Source organism: Podarcis filfolensis, assembly GCF_964270895.1.
Source record: "Podarcis filfolensis genome assembly, chromosome: 8".
Taxonomy (NCBI): Eukaryota; Metazoa; Chordata; class Lepidosauria; order Squamata; family Lacertidae; genus Podarcis; species Podarcis filfolensis.
The window spans coordinates 55,791,296-55,814,149 of NC_139611.1; the positions used below are offsets into that span (position 1 = coordinate 55,791,296).

Below are 22,854 nucleotides of genomic sequence, written 5' to 3' on the forward strand. Positions count from 1 at the left end.
CACCGTGTCTCCTCCACAGAGGCAGAAAAACCACCTAAGGTTTTTGCAATCACTGCAACAGGTACTGGTAGCTGCCAAGATCAGCGGCTGATCAATGAGGTCTGGCCCTGGGCGCCTCCTTGCTTTTCGGAGGTCGCCTGCGGTCCTGGGCCTTCTCAGGCGGCCACACTATGTACTGAGGGGCGGGGGGGGGCTGCACCTTCCAGGGGGAGCTGGCAGCATCATTTTGGGGAAGTGGCAAGCTGCGCTGCCTTGCTCAAGTGGCAGCAGACGGGGCGGGTGGGTGTCTAGCTTCGGCGAGTCCGTCGAGCAAGGAAAGGGTTTGCAGCCCGGGCAGTAGCCGCTCCGTGGGAAGAAGGCCGGTGGCAGGAGCCCGGAGCCGCCCTTCCCGCGCCTCGTCGGGGCCTGGGAGCGCCCATGCGTCGGCGGCCTCCTCCTCTCGCCTTCCTGCGCCCGCCCGGGAGGCCGGAGCCGCCAAGGCAGCCGCGGCCAGGCCGGAGGCGGGACCCGTCTTCTCCCCCCGCCCCGCCGTGCTCAAGGAAAGAGGCCTGCAGGCTCCAGCGCCGCCGCTTCCTTCTCGGCTCGGTTCCTGACGCTCCCCGGTTGCGGCGGGGGCTGCCGGCCGGGTCCGGGCGACCCTCTCCCTCCTGCAGCAGCAGCGGGGAGTGCCGCCTGCCCGCCATCCGCGCAGGATGGATCAGTCGGTGCCCATCCAGGAAGCGCTCTCGGCGGGGGAGACCTGCCTGGTGGTATCCTTTGGGGGCCGCCCCGGGAAGGACCAGCGGGGGGGCGGGCAGGGTGGGGCGGGGGTGGCTCGCCACTCCGGCACTTTCCGGTCCCTTCCTTGACCTCCTGCTGCAGGCGGTGCAGGGGCTCCTGGCTGGTGGGGAGAGCCGGCTGCTGGGCCTGGTGGAGAGCCACGGCAAAGCCATGTAAGTCCGCCGCGCCCGGCAGGTGGGACAGGTGAGACAGGTGAGGGCAGGAGCCGGGCGTGGAATGGAGGAGGCGGGTCTCTTCCTTCCTCCCCGCCCCTCCGTGCGGCTGCTGCTCCTCCTTTCCCGGCTCCTCCGTCTCGCGCGGCCCCGGAGAGGAGCAGGTTCCTGGGAGCGAGCGGAAGGGGGCGCTGGGGATCCCAGAAGGGGGCCGGGGGAAGTGGGTTGCGGAGAGCACGGAGGGAGGAGCGGGCTTGGGACAGCAGCATCTCCGGGGTGCTGAGACGTGGTGGGCGAGGTGCTGGGGCCACGATCCTGGTCTCTGATGGGGAGGGCGCGGGGTCTCCCGGCTCTGTCTCCGCAGGATCTGCCTGTACAGCCACCGGCGGATGGCCATCACCGCCGAGGACGTGCGCCTAGAGAAGGTCCTGCTCCTGCAGGAAGGCTTTGCCGTGGAAGAAGGTGAGGGCCAGCTCTCCTTTCTGGCTTATTGACTTCGTTGCCACATTCCTCTGCAGGAAAGGCTCCGTTGCCTCCTCTCCCCCCCCCCCCCGCGAGTCGGGGCACTTGAAATGATTCCCGTTGACCCACTTGAGTAGGAGGAATCCATGACGAATGATCCCCCAAAGAGCCAGGTAGTGGATGCACTCTTTGGGGAACGTTGTCACCCGTGTTTCTGTCCCTTGGCCACCCCCGCCCCAGATAATGAATAATCATTGACCAGGCCTTATGGCGGGGGGGGGGGGCTTAGGGGGACCCCTTTGGTGGCATTTCCACCAGCCACCTGCCAGGCAGCTTTTAAACTATCTTTTGTATGTTTTTAGCTTTCTGTATTTTATCTGTGTTGCTTTAATTTGTGTAAGCCGCCTTGAGTCTTGGGCTAGGAAGAAGGCAGGATACAAATAAATAACTAAAATAATAAAAATAATAATTTCTCCTTTGACAGTCACCCTGGAGAATGACCTGCACATTGTAGGTAAGCATCTGCTGTGGTTTTTGTAAACAATGATTCCCCAGAAGTGTGATGGTGCCATCCCTTCACTTCTTGGATTGCTTCACTCACTCCCTGGCAAGCAGAGCTGTGAGCAGCACCAACGGGGCCATGGATTGTTCTCCACACTACACAAATAACCAAACTGTTGTACCTGGGAAATGCTACAGCATTCACTGACTGGGCAACACACAGGCCCAAGCCAGCCAGGTCCCACTGAGATGAGCTCCTCTGCTTTCTTCGTTCTGCCTCCACTAAGTCTTTGTTTCTTATTTAATTTCTCTCTCCCTTCCCGCCTCCTGCCTTCCTCCTCCTGCCCCACCCTCTCTGAATTCTGAAACTTCACCAACCACACACTTCAAAGCCAATCTCTGTAACCCATGTGGGCTGAAATATTGCTTTTTGAAAGATTAAAACTTGCCTTGTTTTTGTGTACTAGGCACACATGTGGAGCTTTGCCTGAAGGTGCTGCCACTGATCCCCACTGCTGTGACCATATGTTTATTGTTCATTTTATAAGTGTGCATGGTGCCCTTCAATACAGATATTTCCATGGTCGCTTATGGGGAATGAGAATGATGCAGCCATTGGCTTCTGGGTAGCTTTAGCTGTGCCCAGGTTTGTCCATGCTGCTGCATTGTGGGGCATCAATAGGAGTGCTCCTGCAGCTTATTCTCCAGAAATGCTTCTACCAAGGTCAGCCCACAAAGTTGTTTATGCTGCTCTCCTCTCTCCTTCTCCTATAGGCTCTGATGTCACTGTCCAGATCATCTCAAGCGACGCCAACTTGCTAGTGCAGCTGCCTTTTGGTTCCCAGACACAGACTTTCTTGACAGAGGTCAGGAAGCGCTGCAGCCCAGCAGGTACGAGACTCTGTTGCTGATGGGAGGGCCTCGAAGTTTGGGCTACATTTGATTTTGCAAAGGACTGGAGTGGGGGTCAGTGTTGAAGTCCTGAGGCTTGTATGGGAGCTTGCCACAGTGACCAATTCTTTAAAAGGCTTCAAACCACCATATACCATACTAGATTGTCACTGATGCGTTCCAGTGCTGCATTTCATGATAAAAAATATAGTCTGGGCTTCCAAGCCCTGGGCTTCCCTCGGTCACAGAGCTTGGCAACGTTAGAGGAGCCTATGTTGTGCAAGTAGTCTAACAACCCACTGAGGAACAGCTGGAAGTATCTTGGTCCCTGATGCTGGCAAGGACGTAGCTTGGATCCTCCTTGTTACAACAGCTCCACTGTTGTTACAAGGCTGCCTGGTTGTTTGCAGTTCAAAATGCTGGTTGTGACCATAAAACCCTATATGTCCAGGCTACCTGGAGGACGGAATTTCCCCAAATTAGCCTGCCTGGGCTTTGAGATCTCCTAGGAAGGCCTTTCTCTCAGTCTCACGACTTTCACAGGCATGCTTGGTGAGGACATGAGAGAGGGCCTTCTTAGTGGTTGCTCCCAGATGGTGGAACTCCCTTCCACAAGAGGCTAGCTTTTCTTTAGCCAGCAGTCAAAAACTTTTTTGTTTTGACAGGCCTTTGGCCACTAACTGGCTGTTGTGGTAGGGTTTCTGAGGGGTGGTGGTGGTGGTGTGTGTGTGTCTTTGTGCGGTTTTAAATGGTTTTAAGTGGTTTCAGTGCTGTTTGTAATAGAGTTAGTTTTTAATGTCTGTATTGATTGTTTGTGCTTAGTTATATCATATTTGTTTTAATTTATGCTGTGAGCTGCCATGCGTCCTGCACGGGGAGTATAAGTCAGAATATAAAATAAACAATTAAATCCTCTGCCTGTGAGAGGATGACCTGGAGAGAGCAAGTGAGCAAGATGCATTAGTCATGGTGGGACAGATCCGGTGCTTGTTTGCTAGTGCAATGGGGCCTCCACCAGACTCGAAACCCACTCTCCAGTGCCACTCTAGGGCAGAATGGCAACAAGACAGCAGCAGACAGTTAAGACAACAAGAAGGAAGAATCCAAACTCTGCCTATGTGCTGTTGTAGTTGAGTGGTAAGACTAACCAGAAAGAGAGCCTCCGAAATATATCTCAGTGCAGCACAGTGGATCATTCTACCCCCCTCCTTCCATTAATGGGGTCCTCCTCCTACCTAATTTATTAATTTCATAAAATTTACACACTGCTTGATTGCAAACAACCTAAAAGTGGTTTACAAAACAACAACAACAACAACAACCCAGGATAATATTATAAATAGGAAGCATTAACAACAATAATTTAAGACTTAATAGAAGTAAAAATAACTATAAACAAAAACAGATTCAAACTCACATCAGCTTCATAAATATCTGGGTAGGATAGTCTAAACAGAAATGTTTTTAGCAGGTGCTGAAAATAGTAGGGTGAAGGCGCCTGCCTGATATCCATAGGCAGCGAGTTCCAGAGTGTAGGTGCTGCCACACTAAAATACTGAATTCTTACGAATGTGGAACGGGTATTATTATGAGGCATCTGTAATAGTGCCAGTTCCTCAGATTGGAGCAGTTGACTGGGTGAACAGGAGGTAAGGCAATCTCATAGGTAAACTGATCCCAAGGTGATAAGGGTCTTATATCCTAATAATAACCCATTGAACTTAACCTTGAACTTATGCCTTGAGTGACTTCCCCCTTTCCTGCCCAGAAGTCCAAGGGGCTGCCACTTTCCTCTCCCACATCCATCAATCTCTCTCCCCCACCCCTACTTACCCAAAAACCTTAGCCTTGTAACTCCCAACTGCGGTGAAGCTCAAGCGCACTTGATCGGACTCTTTTAGCCTTTCTTCCCTCACCCCTTAATGTTCCGCCAGCGGGACAGACGCGGGAGTAGAGCTGCTGGCACGACCAGTATTATGTATGGCGGGTCGTCAGCGCACACGGAGCTTCCCAAAGCATGAGGGGGCCGGTCCGCTTGCAATGCTCATTGTGATGATCATGACCATCAACGATTGAATCAAGGCATTTTTAGCCGCGGCAGCGCGAGGCGAGGGAGTCCGCATCTTGCCATTCCTCCTGTGGGGGCGCTGCTGAGCTCCGCTGGGCTGATCTGGATCCGCTCCACCCTCGGGCGGGGGCGTTTCTGGAGGCGAACCCCACTGTGATTGGCTGAGCCGAGCGAAGGGTGTGGCCTGGTGGGCAGCCGCTCCTGGGATTCAGACCGGGCGATGTGCGCTTCTTGGCTGCGGCGCGCAGGTAGGAAGAGGCGCGCGCTGAGGACTAGGCGCTTGATCGCGACTCGGGAGGAAGAGATGGCCCGCCGTTGCCTGCGGTGCCCGGCCGGCCGGCTGGCTAGCCTACTGGCGGGAAGCTCCTTGGAGCGGGGGGTTCTCCAGACTGTGCCCTACCTCGCAGGGCCGTTGTGAGGGAGGCAGGGCCGCCGCCACTTGCATCGCCTGGAGAGGCGGCAGCAGGTCCCGCCCATACTAGAGCCCGGTTAAGGGAAGGAAGATGCTGGGCCCCTTCCCCGACGCGCGCTGCAGCCCTAGGCCAGCCCTGCAGGTGCTGGCTGGGCGGGGGCAGCCCCGAGGCGCGCCCTCTTCCTGCTGCTCCGGGCCACCCGCCTTTTCCTCGGCTGGCGCTTCTTCCGCGCAGGCAGCTACGCTGGAGGAGGAGGAGGATTTCACCCTTGTACTTTGGCTACATTTTCCACACACCCAAAGCGGCTTTTGCCCTGCCTGGAGGGATGGAGAGAGCCGGGCTCCTCTGCAGGGAGGAGTCGGGAGAGATCCGTTGGCCCGGAGGCAGGAAATCCTTTGGCGGCAGACAGCCGCCTGCCCTCCTCGGGTCCCTGGTTGCTCCTGCAGCAGCAGCAGCACCTGCTGGTTCCTGGCTGGGAGCCCATTCCGCCTGCGGGGAAAATGTTCTCTGGGCGCGGTGGGCTTCAGGGCTAAGGGATCCCCCCTCCAACACTTTCCTTCTCTGCCCGAGCAGCCCCCACCTGCTGCCTGGCGATGCTCCATGTGGAGGCAGGAAGCTCTTTGCAATGTTGCAATTTCAAGGCTCTTTTCCCCAGTCCCAGGCACGGCTGGCTTCAGGCTTTCCTTGTGGGTGGGGGTGGTGCAATCCCCCACCCCACCCGATGCTCTTGCCTGGCCTGGGCTTGTCTGCAAGGGCAGCAGCGGTTGGGCTGCTTCTGGCCTCAGAGAAGTTCGGCTGGTTTCTCTCCCTCCACCCCAGTGCCTCTTCCTTTCGTCATCCTGCAGAAAGTGGATTACCAACAGGAGCGGATGTTGCCGTTTCAGCCAAAAGAATATAGAGATGTTGAAAGTGGAGCTTACTCACAAACACTTGATCCGTAGTCTACCGAAAGAAAATTCTTTACAGACAGTATTCCCCATTTTGGACACTGGGATGTTGGGCTTTAGGAGGGAGCTTAACCTGCTGTTTAAAAAAGTTCAGGGTTCCTAAAGCATTAATCAGAACTCAGTTTCAAATATTCAAACTTCTGAAGTTTGAAGGTTTGCTAAATTGTGACTGTGGTTGCACTTCTTTTTCAGTACCCTGGAAGACCCCCCCCTCCCCAGTATGTGGATCCAGTGGTTCCTTGAGCTTTGAAATGTGACTTAAAAACAAAAATACAGCACCATCAAAAGCTCAGTCTCTAGGAATGTAAGAGATTGTGAGTGATTGGTGTGTCCGTGTGCTATTTGTGGACTCAACCTCCCCCCCCCCCATGCTGCTGAATCACTTTAGATGTTTCTGGCTTTGCTCAGGCAGGCTTATCTGGTGCAGAGAGGGTTGCAAAATGGGCAGCTTTGCCTGCACCCTGTGATTTTAATACTCTACTTCTGGCCTGGAAGAAACATAATGTGAAAAACTGCTAATAACACCATTGGCATTCGGATAATCTGCTAATAACACCGTTGGCATCTGTCTGTCTCGGGAGCTGATGGAGGGGTGTGCTTTTGCAGGTGAAGTCAAAGACCACTTGTAATTAAGTAGTCTAAAAACCCAGTAACGTGAAGCACAGATGACATTGTCGTTTCTCTGGGGCACGTGATTGTCCTGCTGCCTGCTTTTCAGACTAGTAAGGGGTGGCAGAGAAAAGGTGGCTTTTGTGTAGGACCAGAACATTAATCCCTTGGAGAAGGCAGGAGCAGGAATTTGGATCTGGGAGGCTGCCATTGGCTATGCTGGATCCTCTTCCCTAGCTCACAGGGCTTGCTGCTTCTGCTCTCATTGTGGCCTGTGGCTCTGATCTGTGCTAAAAGGCAGCTTGCTCGCTTTCCTCCCAAGTTCTCCCTCTTGCTATGTTCATCTTTTTCCGCTTGGCCATCCCTGAGACCAACTGTGAGGAGCACAGCATTCTGGCAGCCTGCCCTTCCCCCCACCCCAAGGAATGGTGAAGCTGAGATAAGGAGGAGCCTCCTCCTCCTCCTCTGAGAGTCAGCCTTGGGCAGGCTGAGATTTCCCAGGCACTGGTCAGAGACAGACAGCTTTCATGGGCTTCCTTTCGCTTCTAGGAGTTGCTGGGAATGAGGACCCAAAGCAGAAAGGGAAACAGCCACCAGCTATGAACCAGATGGGCAGCACAAGTGGTGCCAGTCCTGCTGCCGCCGTCCCCAAGTAAGTTGAACATGACAGCCACAGCCAGCCTTGGAAACATGTAATGTAATGGGGTCAGAGTGCCTCTGTGCCTTTTGCTTCTGGGGTTGCCGGGCTTGGATTGCAGTTCAGAGAGTGTCTTTTTCTCAGGCAGACTTCCAAAAGTTAACAGGAGCAGAACCTCCCTGAAATTTCTTTTACTATCCCTTCCTTCTCGCTTTATAGCAGTGGTTCCCAAACCTTTTCGGGCCACTGGCCCCTTGGTTCTATAAAAGGCATTATTCAGAATAGTGGTTTTCATGACCTACTAAGGAAGATAATAACATAATAATAACACACAGTAACAATTGCATATTTATTCATAATCCAGTTAGAACTAATTCAGCAAAATGAATGAACTTGATCTGGTGTTACTGACTTTTCTAAGTCTGATAGTCATTTGCACCTGCAGCACTGCCCCCCCGCCTCTTAGTACCCCCTATGCAGGGAGTCCCACAGCCCCTCAGAGGGCACCACTTTGGGAACCACTGTTTTAAAGAGTAACCTGCCTGACATGTACTGGGCCACTCCAAAGTGCCAGATAAGACCCTGTATCTAATGGGGGGGGCAGTCCTCACCTGTCCTCTTGCAGACCTGTAAGGAGGGCAGTGGTCCTGTCTTGAGGATGCAACACTTGTAAGTGTAGAACAAAGTGGGCTTTTCCTTCTGGCACTGACTTGGCAGTGAGGGGGAGGCATGTGGGCTAGTGTTGCAGCCCCACTTCGGCCCTCCTTGTGCCAGCGTGGGGCTCCTGGCTCCTCTTTGCTTTCTGCCAATAGCAGCAACAACTGAAATAAACCAACCCCTGCCCCCCTTCCCAATCTCCCTCCCTCCCTCCCTCTGCCCTTTCCTCTCATTTCCAGGCCCAACAAGCCCAAGAATGACATCACCAGTGAGATGGTCCGGTCCTCCAGTGTGCTGGTGTCAGAGGAGATGCGGGGCTTGTCCATGCAAACCTTTGGGCTGAGAGACACCATCATCAAGTCTCAGCTCCTGCAGAAGGAGGATGAGTACACATACCTCCAGGGCTTCAAGTAAGGGTGATTCTGAGAGAGCAATGCCGGGTGGTAAAGGCAGCTTCACGCTTCCCCCAGGGGGATTCCTTGAATGACCCTGAGCCTTTTCCACCACAAATGCACAAGCCCCTTGGCTATTTGCCTACTAAATTTATTTATTTATTGCATTTATACTCTACCTTTTTCTCCGGTGAGCTCAAGCTGGCATAGGTGCGTGTTTCTCCCCTTCCTCATTTAATCCCCACAACAACCTTGTGAGGTAGGGTTTGCTGAGAAGCAATGACTGGCCCCCAAGGTCTCAGTTTCATAGCTGAGAGGGGATTCAAACCCTGGTTTCCCAGGTCCTAGACCAACACTTTAATCATTGCGCTACGCTGGCTCTCACTCAGGTGCCAGGGCGGCTGCGCCTGGGTGCAGAAATGGCAGTGGGGTTCCTCCTCCTCCTGTGCTGGTGGGGCAGAGGTGGTTGGCAAGATCCGGAGCAAGATTTTGTGTGTTTCCTGGCAGGTTTTTCGTGGGCACATACAACGTGAACGGCCAGTCGCCCAAGGAAACTCTCCAGCCCTGGCTGAGCCACGATGCTGAGCCCCCAGACATTTACTGTGTGGGGTATGTGTGGGGTGCTTCTTATCCATTTATTGTTATGTTTCTCATCTATCTTTTATCTCCTCCAAGGAGTGAAAGTAACATGCATGGGTTATCCCTTTCTCATTCTGTCTGTACATCAGCCATGTGAGGTAGGCGAGCCTGAGAGGCAGTGACTCACTCTCAGGTCACCCGGTGAGCTGGGTGGGAGGGATTTGCACCTGCCATCCCCTCCTGCCCTAGTCGTCCTCCTCTTCCTCTTGATGAGCATTGCCCACTTGGCTACACCTGTGTGAGCACTTGAACACTTGGATGCCATCTGGTTTAATTGACGCTTCATCTTTCTGCTTCGCTAGGTAGAGGAGGTCTCTTGCTCCTGCAGCCACAGGAGGCAGTGTTGGCCACCAACCTAGACTGCTTTAAAAGAGGAGTGGACAAATTCATGGAGAGGGTTACCAATGGCTAGTAGCTTATAGTGGCTAGGCTCTGCCTCCAGAGTTGGACGCAGCAGTGCTTCTGAATATCATTTGCTGGAAACCGCAGGAGGAGAAAGTGCTGTTCTTGTGCTCTATTCCTGCTTGAGGACTTTCCATGAGAGCATCTGGTTGGCCGCTGTGAAAAGAGGATGCTGGACTCTATGGGCCATTGACCTGATCCAGCAGGTCCTTCTTGGGTTCTTCTCCATGGAGGGAGGGTATGCCCCTAGCTCATGGTTTGCTGTCTTGAATGCAGCTTCCAGGAGCTTGACCTGAGCAAAGAGGCCTTTTTCTTCAACGACACGCCAAAAGAAGAGGAATGGTTCAAAGCTGTGACCGAGAGCCTTCACCCGGAGGCCAAGTATGCCAAGGTAAGCTGGCTTCGGCTGCTGAGAGGGCCCAGTGACGACCTCTTTCTCCCTGAGGCTCTTCTGCCCCTTCACGCAGCCCTCTGTGTGTGTGTGTTTGGGGGCGGGATGTTCTGCAGAAGAGGTTAATGGCAGGAGTTGGGGACAAGGGGACTCTGCTTCCCTGTGAAGGGCTGTAAAAGAGGGGAAGGCAAAAAGGGGCCTTCTGTAAGGAGGGGGGGAATTCCATTTTCCTTTTTTTTTTTTTTTAAATACATATTTATTAAAGTTTTACAAAACAAAGAATTCATCATTTCAAAATGTATCATTTCCATACATAAAGCTCAAGGGAAACAACAATATATGACAGAAAAAAGAAAGAAATGAAAGAAGAAAGATAGAAAAACAGAAAAAAAAGAAAAACACTCTTTCTTAAATTTATAAAGTTCCATGCCCCTCTGTCTTGACCTCCTCACATCCCCCTTTTTTGTGTTCCACTTTACTCCAATCAGATTCAGCAAATTCAAAACCTTGTTTCAACCATACTTAATGTTATATTCTAATTATTATGTCCCCATTTTCCATTATTTTAATCCGTACCTCATCTTATGAAATATGACATAATATTGTTCTGTTCATAACCCCTTATCCTTTTTTTCCTTAGATTCTTCTTTTCACACACCTTTGGCCAAAGTCACACAAACCCTGTTACTTTTACTTCCCACATCCTATTAACACTCAAAGATTTTACAGTATTTTTGTAGATAGTCCTTAAACTTTTTCCAGTCCTGTTCCATCGATTCTTCTCCCTGGTCACGGATTCTGCCAGTCATTTCAGCCATCTCCATGTAGTCTATCACTTGCGTCTGCCATTCCTCCACGGTGGGTAGATCCTGTGTCTTCCAATATTTAGCTAAAAGTATTCTTGCTGCTGTTGTTGCATACATAAAGAATGTTCTATCTTTCTTTGTAAGGAGGGGGGGGGGAATTCCATTTTCCTTCCAGGGCAATGTGGGCAGCAGCCAGTGAGGTCACACCTGGCATATTGGCAAGCTGGAACATTAGCAGAGGGCAACCAATAAAGGGCATGGAAAACAAACCTGATGAGGAACAGTTCAGGATGTTTAACCTGGAGAAGAGGGGACTGGGAGGTGATATAAGAGCCATCTTCAAATATCTGGAGGGCTGTCACATGGAGGATGGAGAAAACTTGTTTTCTGCTGCTCTGGGGGTATGACACGAACCAGTGGACTCAAATGACAACAAAGGAGGTTTCGACTGAACGTTAGGAACTTGAGAGCCTGTGTGGTATAGTGGTTAAGAGCGGTGGTCTCGTAATCTGGGGAACCGGGTTCGCATCTCCGCTCCTCCACATGCATCTGCTGGGTGACCTTGGGCCTTCTTTGAAGTCTCTCAGCCCCACTCGCCTCACAGAGTGTTTGTTGTGGGGGAGGAAGGGAAAAGAGAATGTTAGCCGCTTTGAGACTCCTGAAGGGGAGTGAAAGGTGGGATATCAAATCCAAACTCCTCCTCATCCTCCTCCTCTTCTTCTTCTTCTTCTTCTTCTTCTTCTTCTTCTTCTTCTAGGAAGGACTTTGATAGTAAGGTGGTGGAGTCTCCTTCACTGGAGGTTTTTAAGCAGAAGTTGGATGGCCATCTGTTGGGGATTCCTGAGCTGTGATTCCTGCATTGCAGGGGTGTGAACTAAATGGCCCCAAGAGGTCATTTCTCTACAGACCTGTTATTCTACAGCCTTTGTGTCTTTGTTTCCCTGGTTAACATGCAGGTAAAGCTTATCCGGCTTGTTGGGATCCTGATGCTGTTTTACGTCAGGACTGAGCTCGCTGTGCATGTTTCTGAGGTGGAGGCCGAGACGGTTGGCACGGGCATCATGGGGAGGATGGTGAGTATTCATCACCCTCAAACTGGGGGTGGGCAGGGGAGAGTCTGCTGTTGCCATTCTGGGGCCACCCAGACCTCTCTCTGTGACAGCCTTGCAGGGTGGTGCCCCCTCATCCTTTCTGGGGTGTGATGAGGCTGCTGATGATACCAGCATCTCATCTACTCTTGCATGAGATGGACATGAGGGGGCCTTTGGGCTTTGTTTGGCCTGGGTACCAGGCTCCCCTGCAGAACGTGGGCTGCATCTGGACCCTCTAAAGGTTTTGAGGGGTCCCAACTCAACTCCTCAAAGTTTGCCAAACTCAAAGTTTGGCAAATTTGCCAAACTTTAAAATATATATATATATATTTACTATTATTGCATTTATATACCATTCTTTTGCAAAGAGTTCAGTGTGGTGCACACACTTCTCCTTTGCATTTTATCTTCACAACAGCTCTGTGAGGCAGGTTAGGCTGAGAGGCAGTGACTGGCCCAAAGTCATCCAATAGAATTCATGACTGAGCGGGGATTCAAACCCTGGTTTCTCCCTGATCCTAATCTGACACTCTAACCACTCTGACTCTGCACTATCTGCTCCTGTGGGTCCTCTGCAATGATTCTGTGATGCCCAAAAGTTTTTGTGAGTTACCGAAATTTCTCCTTTAATTAAAACTTGGCAATGCCCGCTTTTACATAGTTTTTTTTAGCCCCTTGGCCCCCAAAAGGTGAGCCACCCCCTGCTTCGTAGGCCCTCTCTTTGCACCTTCCTGCTTGCTTCAGAGAGGTCTTGGCTGGTTGCTTTGGAGTCTGTTCTGCCTGCTCCTTCCATAGCAGGCAGGGAACAGAGTCGCCACCTTCTCTCTCTCTCCTGGCTCCTCCTCTGCTGCTTCTGCTTCTGCGAATGAAGGGCAACAAGGGGGGAGTGGCCATCCGCTTCCGGTTCCACAACACCACCATCTGCTTCGTGAACGCCCACCTGGCAGCCCACACCGAGGAGTACGAGCGGCGGAACCAGGACTTCCGTGATATCTGTGGACGCATGCAGTTCTGCCCGCCAGAGCCAGGCCTCCCACCCCTCACCATTGGCAAGCATGAGTAAGTGGGGGCAGGGGGAGGGAAGCAAGTGGGAAAGGATCCAGCCTCTTCTGTGAAGTTGTGGAGCAAATATGGAGACTTGGCTTTATGGGTTTGGGAATAATAATAATAATAATAATAATAATTTTATTATTTGTACCCCACCCATCTGCACTGTGTTTTCTGTTGTCTTCTTATGGTATGTCTCCTCAGGGCCTTGTCTCGTCTCTTCACCCCCACCTCACCCCATTTCCCTAATTTTAAATATTTGTTTGGCTTCACGTAAATTTGATTCTATTACCTACCGTTTCTTTTTTTAAAATGAAAAGCAGTTTGGGGAGTGGCTGCTTAACCCCATTCCTGCCGTTTTCCCTTTCAAAGTACAACCCCACCCCATCTTGCACGGTGTCTTTCTCCCATGAAGGAGGGCACTTTGGATGGAGAAACAGCTGGAAGGAAAGGAATTCAGCAACAACAGCTCTCCCTCCTTCTGCTCATAGACTTCTATAGTTGCTTTTCATTTGCTTTTGGAAAAAGCCACTCCCAGGAGACAGTTGCATCTATCTGCTGTGTAATCTATAGTTTGGTTGTGCTGCTTATTTCATCAGCCAAGACAGTAATGGGAGTCCTCTGGACTACAGTTCCCATCATCCCTGGCCTTGGCTGTACTATTGGGATTTGGAATCCAACCGGAGGGCTACATATTTATTTGGGGAAATCACCACCAGTCTCAAAGCAGCTCTCTTTGCCACCACTGTAGTCTGCTGCCTGTCTTCCACCTTCTAGCTATGTGAGGTGGCTTCAAGTCTAGGACTTGTGTGAAGGATCATCTGTTTCCCAGACCTTCTGGTGGTCACTGATTTGCTTCCAAGTTAGTAGGAGGAACTAGGAAGGTTGTGGGTGGGCAAGGAGCTGGGAACATCTCTTCATTTGCTGGGTTGACACTGTGCATCTTGGGGTTACGTGGCTGGGAATAGGAGCTGTGAAGAGCCTCAAGGGTGCTGGAGCCATTTCCTTACACCAGCGCCTCCCTTGCAGTGTGGTCTTGTGGCTGGGAGACTTGAACTACAGGCTGGAGGAGCAGGACGTGGAGCGGGTGAAGAAGCTGGTGGAGGCCCACGATTTCGCCACCCTTTATCAGCATGACCAAGTATGTGAGGGAGCTTTCGGTAGGCAGGCGAGATCTGCCTTCCAACAAGGGTCAACCTTCCAAAGAGAGAGTGCAGAGCTCTTGCAGCATTCATGGGGCCAGGGCAGGTGTTGGAGAATGCTACTCTGTTGCTGCAGCTGGTTCCAGAAAGTGGCTAGGAATGGCTGGGGAATCTTTCAGCTGCAAGAGTCCCTTTACTTCTCCTTTGAATAAATATTTTCATTAAATTTTTGAGAAATCTAAGCAAATTTAACAAAACACAACTGGACTGTTATTCCATCAAGACTGAAAACAGTCCCAGTGAGTTCCAAAGGAGCCTTAAGACATGTAGCATAACCAATCAACTATTTTGCTCTACTAAGTCAGGAGTTCTAATGGACATGGTTGGCCTGCATCAGGAGGCAGGATTTGCTGCAAGAAAGCAGGAAGGGAGGCGTGGACAGTCCCGAGGGAGGCTTGGGTTCGAAAAATGCTTTGCTGCTCAGTTTCATCTCTCCGCGCTTTCCTTCTCAGCTGAAAAAGCAGATGGAGGCCAAGGCGGTCTTTGAAGGCTTCCTGGAGGGAGAGATTTCCTTCCAGCCAACGTACAAATACAACACTGGGTCTGATGACTGGGACACCAGGTAGGCTTATCAGGAGCGCCACAGCCATTTTGGGTGCTCTGTTCTTTGCATGTCACCATCTCTACCAGGGAAATGGCGATGGTCCAGCCCAGAGGCTTCTCTTGTGCAGATGTTTCTCTGTAGCATCTGCACAAGACCAGACCAAAAAAACATGTATGCAAAGCCATTTTAACCTGTGAACTTATGTTTTGTTTTTTGTTTTTTAACATCCAGTTAGCAGCTCTTAGAATGCTGCTTTGGAGAAAAAAACCCTGAAATACACAAGCTAGTGATGGCCCCCCTCAGAGGGCTTACAAACTGGGGAAAGCACAAGCAAAATGTTCCCCTTGGCTTAATGCTGGCAAGGGGATGTGGCAGCCCTTCCCACCATTTTGAAAGCTGCCACTTTTGGTTAGTACAGTAGTACCTCGGGTTACAGATGCTTCAGGTTACAGACTCCGTTAACCCAGAAATAGTACCTCGGGTTAAGAGCTTTGCTTCAGGATGAGAACAGAAATTGCGCCGGTGGCGATGCTGTGGCAGCGGGAGGCCCCATTAGCTAAAGTGGTGCTTCAGGTTAAGAACAGTTTCAGGTTAAGAACAGACCTCCAGAACGAATTAAGTTCTTAACCCAAGGTACCACTGTAGTTTAAAATGGCATGAAAGGGTGTATTTTACTGGATTCATCCCACGATGTGGGAAAAGTCATCTCTGTTTAGAAAGAGGCCTTGGAGATTTCTAATGCAGAAAGACTGCAGATCTAAAAATAAGCAACTATGAACTTTCGGTTACTTTTTATTACATGTTACTGTTATTTTTATGAGATGTTATTTTTTGTGGTTGTATTTTTAAACTAAGTTGTAGTTTTTTAAAAAAGTTTTTAATGTAGTATTTTAAATTGTTGCAGTCTGCACTGAGATCTTGGAGTGAAGGGGTGGGTAATAAATTAAACTACAACAATAATGTCCCTGGACTTAGGAAGCTAACCTCTCCTGATATAGTTTACAGAAGCATTGTAATTTTATTTGGCAGTTACATATTTCCCTTTTGGGAGGTTTCCAGCGGGGTGCACGGTTCTCTTTCCAGGTTCATCCCATGTGGCTCTTAAGCCTGGGGCCGGTCCACTCACTCTCCAGAGCAGGTGAATTAATAGAACAGGAACATCCATGTGGAGTATGGGGAAGCTAATGGGGCAATGCGGACCACCATTCCTAGGACATCTCTAGAAACCGTCCCTGCAGACTTCAACTGTGGGCTGCCAGTGACTCCTACATCTCAAAAGATGGCAAGGCTTTGTTCTTGGGTTGAAAGCAGCCGAAATGACCGTTCTTCTCCTTGCTTTGCCTCCCATGCAGTGAGAAATGCCGCACGCCAGCCTGGTGTGACCGGATCCTGTGGAGAGGGAAGAATATCTCTCAGCTGAGCTACCGAAGCCACATGGCCTTGAGGGGCAGCGACCACAAGCCAGTCAGTGCCATCTTTGACATTGGGGTAGGCATCCGCCTCCTTCAAGCCCGGCTGGTGTGAGAGCCTGGGGAGGGCTCCCGTCACTCTGGCTCCCTCCATTTTGCCACCCTCTCCTTCTCTTCTACAGAATCATAGAGTTGGAAGGGCACTCCAAGGGTCATCCAGTCCAACCCAGAATCCCAGCAACCTTGGCTAGCTCTGAAGCTGGCCCAGACACTGTGCTGCACAAGGAAATGCTGCATCTTCCACCTTCACCCCCTCCCTTGCAAAAAATAAAAAAAAATCTTGGGCCTCCTTTCTGTAGGTCTTTCCTGTGCACCTACCACATGGTGACATCTCTCCTTATCCACTGAGCTTATACAGTCCAGGGGTGAAAGGGCTGGAACAAGGATTATGGCTGGTGTAAGCCAGAGGAGTGGGATTGCAGGACCCTTGATCACTTTGGGGGGGGGTGCCCCATGGGATGCGTTTGACAGCCAGCTTCCTCTGCAGCTTGCGTGTTGGGTGCTTAGTTAATATGGCAGGTGATGCTGAGGACTCCTCGGAGGGGGAACCTCCTCCCCTCTGTCTCTCCCCCCAGTGACCCTTCTGCTGCTGCATGTTCCATTCAGGTGAAGGTGGTGGACAAGGAGCTCTACCGTAGATCCTTCGAAGACATCGTGCGCTCCTTGGACAAGATGGAGAACGCCAGCATCCCGTCGGTCACCCTCTCCAAGAGGGAGGTAGGATCTGCTGCTGCTGCTCTGGCCAGTGGGCAGGATCAAGAGGCTTGCTTCTGGAGATACAGCCCCACTGGGCCTGCTGGCTCAAGACCACGTATGGGGCACAGCAAGCTCGTGGCATTCCATATAACGAGCCTCCCAGCGGACCTCTTTCCCAAGCTTGCCGCTGGGACCTGGATGTTCAGTGGAGCTTTTGGGGGTCAAGCCCTTGGTTCATAGAATTGTAGAGTTTGAAGGGACCTCAAGGGTAATTTAGGGTCCAACCTCTGGCATGCAGGAATCACAGCTACAGAATCCCTGACAGCTGTCTGTCTGACCTCTGTTGGAAACCCCCCAATGAAGGAGAGTGCACCACCTTCCGAGGGACTTTGTTGCACTACCGAATGGCTCTTACCCTCAGAAAGTTCTTCCTAACCTTTAATTGGAATCCCCTTCCTTGTCCCTTGTCCCTTCCATTGGTTCAGGTCCTCCCCTCTGGAGCAGGAGAAAACAAGCTTGCTCCATCTTCCATGGAGACAGTTCTTCAGTTATTTGAAGATGGCTTTTTTATCCCCTCTCAGTCTCTTCTCCAGGCTACATATGCACAACTCCCCTTTCCCTTCCCACCCTTCTCCTCCGTGTTTGTGGTTCTTTCCCCACTCACAGTTCCTCTTCAAGGATGTGAAGTACATGCAGCTCCAGATGGCGTCCTTCACCATCCACAATGGGCCCGTTCCTTGCCAGTTTGAGTTCATCAACAAGCTGGATGAAGAAGCCTACTGCAAACCATGGCTGATGGCAAACCCCAACAAGGGCTTCCTTTTACCTGGTGAGCTGGGAGCTCTCTGTCTTTTCATGGGGTTTTACCACTCTTCCTGCCTGATCCTCCCCCCGGGTGACAGCCACAGATTGCTCTTGACCAGCCCAACCTGATTCAGCATCCTGTGGCTGTGTGCACCTGATCCATCCAAGGCCCTCCAAATATGCTCAGTTTGATTCAAGCTTCGGACAAATCTGGTTCAGAGCTCCAATAGCCACAGTTGCTAATATCACTTCATTGATCTGGAGAACAGCCATGTTTGTAGCAAGAACAGCAGAAGTCCAGCAAAAATTTAAAGACAGATTTATTGCGACACGAAGTACCTTTTGCATTTCACCAGCTGTCAGGGCAGGGAGGGCTCTGGGTATCCATGAGCACTCTGTCAGTGCCTTATCCAGTGACCCAGACAGTCGTCTGCCTGCAGTCTTTGCACTCACAAAGCAGCCACCCCTCCCCTTTTCTTGGAGATGTTGTCAAGTGAGCAGCTCCAGGCCCCTCAGTTTGCATTTATTTACCGGTATTTGCATTTATACCCCGCCTTTTTCTCCAAGGAGCTCTAGAGTGGTGTACATGGTTTTCTCCCCTTCCTCATTTAATCCCCACAGCAACAACCCTGTGAGGTAGGTTGGGCTGATTGGCCCAAGGTCGCCGGGTAAACTTGGTGGCCAAGTGGAGATTCAAACCTTGGTCTCTCCCAAGTCCTAGTCCAGCGTTCTAACCACTACACCACACTAGCTCTCAATTTATCCTTTGATGCCTTTGACACTGTGGATCCTGGTGGTGTTGACAGTGGGGCTGGGTGAGCATTTTGTGGGTTTGCTCCGGAAAGTTTCTTTCAGCAGGAGCTTGCTCATCTTCCATCAGGGACCTTCCTTGCAGGGATCCATCTTTCCTCCTCTTTCTCCCCACCCCACAAACTACATGTGGTTGTGAGATGCTTTGAGGCTCGGTGCTGTCCAACTGTCCAACTTCCTTCTCCCTGAAGATGCCGAAGTGACGGTTGAGTTGGAACTGTTTGTGAACAAGTCAACAGCAACGCGCTTGAACTCTGGAGAGGACCAGCTGGAGGACATCCTGGTGCTGCACCTCGACCGGGGCAAAGATTACTTCTTGCCCGTGTCAGGGAACTACCTGCCCAGCTGCTTTGGGTGCCCCCTGCAGACCCTGTGCCACATGAGGGAGCCCATCCAAGAGATGTCACCAGAGGCCATCAGGAAGCTAGTGAGTTCTTATGGCCAACCAAGTCTGCTGCCCTTCATCCCAAAGATATTTTGGGGAAGTTGGCTTGGGAGGAGGATTGCAGACTAGGTGACTCTTTGGGGACCTTCCAACTCTGCTTCATGTGCAATGCTGCTTTGCAGAGGATGCTGCCTCAGACTACACAGTCCTTCCAATCCAGGACTGTTCACACTGACTGGCTATGGCTCTTCAGGCAGGGGGGCATTCCCTGTCCTACCTGGAGATGCCATTGGGAATTGAGCTTTGGAGTCTTCTGCATATAGAGCAGGTGCTCTGCCACTGGGATTATGGCCTTTCTCCAACCCTGTTGCTCCCTTCCAGGTTCTGCTGCCATTATGGTCAAGTGATGATGATGCCTCCTGGCCCGAGAAGCCCTTGGACATTCCTAAGGAGTTGTGGATGATGGTTGACCACCTGTACCGCAATGCTTGCCAGCAGGTTAGAAGGATGCCGCTGGACCTGAACTTCCTTTTGTGTGCTTGGCCTTGTTATGGGAAGAGGGAAGGATAGGAGCTTAGCTTTGGCAAAGCCCAGCAGGGGCAGGAGTGCTCATTAAATGCTGGGGAACGAACAGTATCTATGGTGCTTGCTAACTAACAAGGGGGCTTCTACACTGTTTGTGCCCTGGAGTTTGGCTGCATTGGGTTCATTGTGCCCTTGGGATGTATGATTGTATTCATGGGTGCAGCTCCACAGGAAGGCACTTCCAGCAGATCTAGCAAAGTGAAACTGATCTCTTTTTTTGCCTTCTTTGCCTTTTACTGTGGCTGCTCACGTTTGCAGGAGGACCTCTTCCAGCAGCCGGGCCTGAGGGTCGAGTTTGAACAGATCCGTGATTGCCTGGACACAGGGATGATGGATACGCTCAGTATCCTTGGAGGAAGTGTGTTTGAAACCAGGACTGGCATTATCTTTCTCTCTCCCACCCCTTGTAATTCAGTACAGTACAATTGCATATTATGCACGATTTCAACCATATGCGGTTGAAGGCAGGCTGGTTGAAATTCTACAAGTTAAATGCAAGCAAGGCAGAGGGCTTAAATGCTCTTGCCACGCTGGGAAAGCCTTCTAGTGTTTCTGGAACGTAACCCCTGCATAAGAGGCAATTGTACTGCATTCCCTTGTGGAGTCTGCTGATTCTCTCTGCAAAGTACAGTGGTACCTCTGGATGTGAACAGGATCCGTTCCAGAGCCCCGTTCGCATCCTGAAGCGAACGCAACGTGCGTCTGTGTGTGCACGGGTCGCGATTCGCTGCTTCCAGGTGACGTCATTTTGAGCGTCTGCGCGAGCAGCAAAACCTGGAAGTAATGCGTTCCATTACTTCCGGGTCGCTGCAGAGCGTAACCTGAAAACGCTCAACCTGAAGCTACTTCAACCCAAGGTATGACTGTGCATGTTTACCCCCTCCCTCCCTTAGCAGTTCAGCCAACCCGATCCCCATCCCAGCTACCTATGAACTGGGTTTCTGTGCCAGATGAGCAAACATTTCTCCCCCTGTGAATACCTTATTGCAGCTAGTTGTCATCTTGCATTTTTTTACTGCCTCTGTGGTTGTGCGGCCCCCTACGCTGGGGCCTCCTTATGGATGAGTGGGCTTTCCCAGTGTCTCAGCATTGCAGCTGGCACTGGCCTCATCTTGGCGACTGCCTGTTCCTTAAACATCACTGGCCAGATGGCAGCAACCACTCGGTGGCGGAAGCTTTGCTGCTCTTCTTGGAGAGTCTCCCTGAGCCAGTCATCTGCTACACGCTGTACGACAAGTGCTTAGAGGCTGCTGACAGCCATGTGCTGAGCAATCAGGTGAGCCAGTAGAGGCCGGCTGCCAAAATGGGAGACATGTAATGCCAAGAGGCTGCCTGGTCCCTTGGTGGGGGAAGTGTGTTTGCATGCGTGCGACAGCTTCCTTCTCTGTTGTTCCCAGGTGGTTTCCACGCTGCCCAAGTGTCATAAAAACGTCTTCAGTTATCTGATAGCATTTCTGCGGGAACTACTGCAGCACTCTGTGAAAAACCACTTGGATGTGAATATTCTTGGTAAGAACTGATCCTGGCTTTGGTGGATGATCCTAGGATGAGTGAACTGGGATAAACGGGGTCGTGACCTATTTGATTTAAATGTTTTGGCATGTCACACACCTGACAGGAATGCAGCTCATTTAACTATGCCCTAGAGCAGCTTGTTTCAAAACATAGGTTGAGCCAAGTGGAGGTGGTGAGTTGGCATTTCAACTCCTGTGCATTTAATTATTCGGGACACCGTGCCAAAAAACCATCAGCTGGTGCGGTGGGCCTTGAGAAGGGCAGTCATCCCCCTTCATAGCTCCTTACATGGAACTCAGATGCCACTTATGTATGCAAACACTAACGGATTTTTTTATCATGTTTCTTGTGCAGGTAGCATATTTGGGGGACTACTGCTCCATCCCCCTCCTGGTCACACCAAGCCAGACATTGCCGAGAAGCGGAAAGCTCAGCAATTCATCCAGCAGTTCCTCTTGCGGGAAGAGATCACACTGTGAAGGCCGAGGACTAGTAACTATAGGCAGGGCCTGTGTAAAAAATAGTTTTGTATATTCAGAAAATTAGATTTTGCAGTAATTGTGGTTTTTTTAAAAAATGTAAAGACATGTACATACTTTTTAATTCTGGAGCACAGGTCAGGTGGGAAGAAGCAGCTGCTACTGTGTTAGCAGCACTATAAAGCACAGTGAGTTTTTATATTAAACCAGCAGTCAGTCTGCACACTGGATCTTGACTGTGGTATGTCCTGTTTTGTGACAAAACAATGTCCTCCTTTATCTGCCATTGCCTTAATGCTTAATCTTTGATAACCTAAATCAGCTACTTTTATAAGCAAAGAATGTAACATAAGTATAATTAAACATTTTAACTTATTAACGTCCATGCTGCTTGCTCTCATTTTTAATCCAAGGAGGTGTCTGGCTTGGCAGCAGCAACACCTGAAGGGCGCCTTTGGGATCTTAACATAAGAGCATAGAATCTGCTGCATCAGGCAATGGCCCATCATGAGCATAGCCATCATGGCTAGTAGGCTTCGATAGCCCTCTGTTGGATAGAGATCAGGAGTGTGCACAAAGCTGGCTTAAAGCTAAATCTCTGGCCATTCAAATGCCACACTGGCTTCATGTCTAGTTCATGGCACTTGCTGGGAGCCTGGTTCACTCTTTTTGACTGGAGGGAGTCTGTTGATTCTCTGAATGGGGTTGGAGGCCCAGGACTGTGATCACATTTTGTGTTCTTACAAGGTATGAAGGCATCACAGCCAGGATTTGCTGCCCTGACTAGCAACAATGTTTGATGCTGTAATTGCAGGGGAAGCTCTCACTTCCTCCTTTTCAGTCCTGCCTTCCCCCTATTAGCGGGCTTACCCTCTGGCCTCCTAGCCTAGAAACAGTTTCCTGTGCCCCTCTAACACAGTGGCGTAGCGTGGGGGGTGCAGGGGGGGGCCGGCTGCACCGGGCGCAACATCTGGGGTTAGGGCAAATCCATGGGTTAGGGGGCGCAAATCCATGGGTTAGGGGGCGCAAATCCACGGGTTAGGGGGCGCAAATTACTTGCCTTGCCCCGGGTGCTGACAACCCACGCTACGCCACTGCTCTAACAACCACAGTGGAGGGTTCATGGAACACGCAACCTTTCATAAATTGAAAGGAAGTGTGCGGTGGGGCTCTGAGAATGTGTGCGCAAGCCCCGTAAGAAGTGAGAGAAACATTTCTCTCCATTTTCTACACACACCTATTGTGTCCCTTTCATTCCCTCCTTCTTAAGTCTTCAATTGTTGCAAGCCAACTGCTTGATTATTTTGGCTGCCTGTTTCTGCCCTGCTCCCCTGGTGTGGTGATGAGGCACCTGCCAAGTTCTTTCAAGCAAAGAGCAGCCTTAATTGACTGGGTTACCACCTACACTGAGACTGGAGTGATAGGGAGACAAGTAGGCAGGCAAGAGACCCCCCCCTCTTGTGCCCACTTGGGGCCCCTC

At 51.0% G+C, this 22,854-nt stretch overlaps 1 protein-coding gene across 6 annotated transcripts; it reads left to right on the top strand.

The window, feature by feature from the left end:
* Positions 1 to 163: 163 nt before the first annotated feature.
* INPP5B (inositol polyphosphate-5-phosphatase B) lies at positions 164 to 21,757 on the top strand. Of its 6 annotated transcripts, none has more exons than XM_083625166.1 (22): positions 164 to 749; positions 862 to 932; positions 1,297 to 1,394; positions 1,879 to 1,908; positions 2,670 to 2,786; positions 7,373 to 7,475; positions 8,357 to 8,527; positions 9,017 to 9,118; positions 9,827 to 9,941; positions 11,704 to 11,820; positions 12,710 to 12,897; positions 13,915 to 14,026; positions 14,540 to 14,649; positions 15,984 to 16,119; positions 16,707 to 16,817; positions 17,463 to 17,625; positions 18,602 to 18,837; positions 19,177 to 19,293; positions 19,639 to 19,723; positions 20,529 to 20,656; positions 20,778 to 20,889; positions 21,250 to 21,757. In XM_083625166.1, the coding sequence occupies exons 1-22, from the start codon at positions 693 to 695 to the stop codon at positions 21,372 to 21,374; spliced, it is 2,604 nt and encodes an 867-aa protein (XP_083481292.1). In that variant the 5' UTR covers positions 164 to 692; the 3' UTR covers positions 21,375 to 21,757. The 6 variants fall into 6 exon arrangements, with proteins under 6 accessions (XP_083481292.1, XP_083481290.1, XP_083481291.1 ...); XM_083625164.1 differs by having other exon boundaries at positions 403 to 749; positions 862 to 963; XM_083625167.1 differs by having other exon boundaries at positions 533 to 749; positions 862 to 972.
* The last annotated feature ends 1,097 nt before the right edge of the window (positions 21,758 to 22,854 follow it).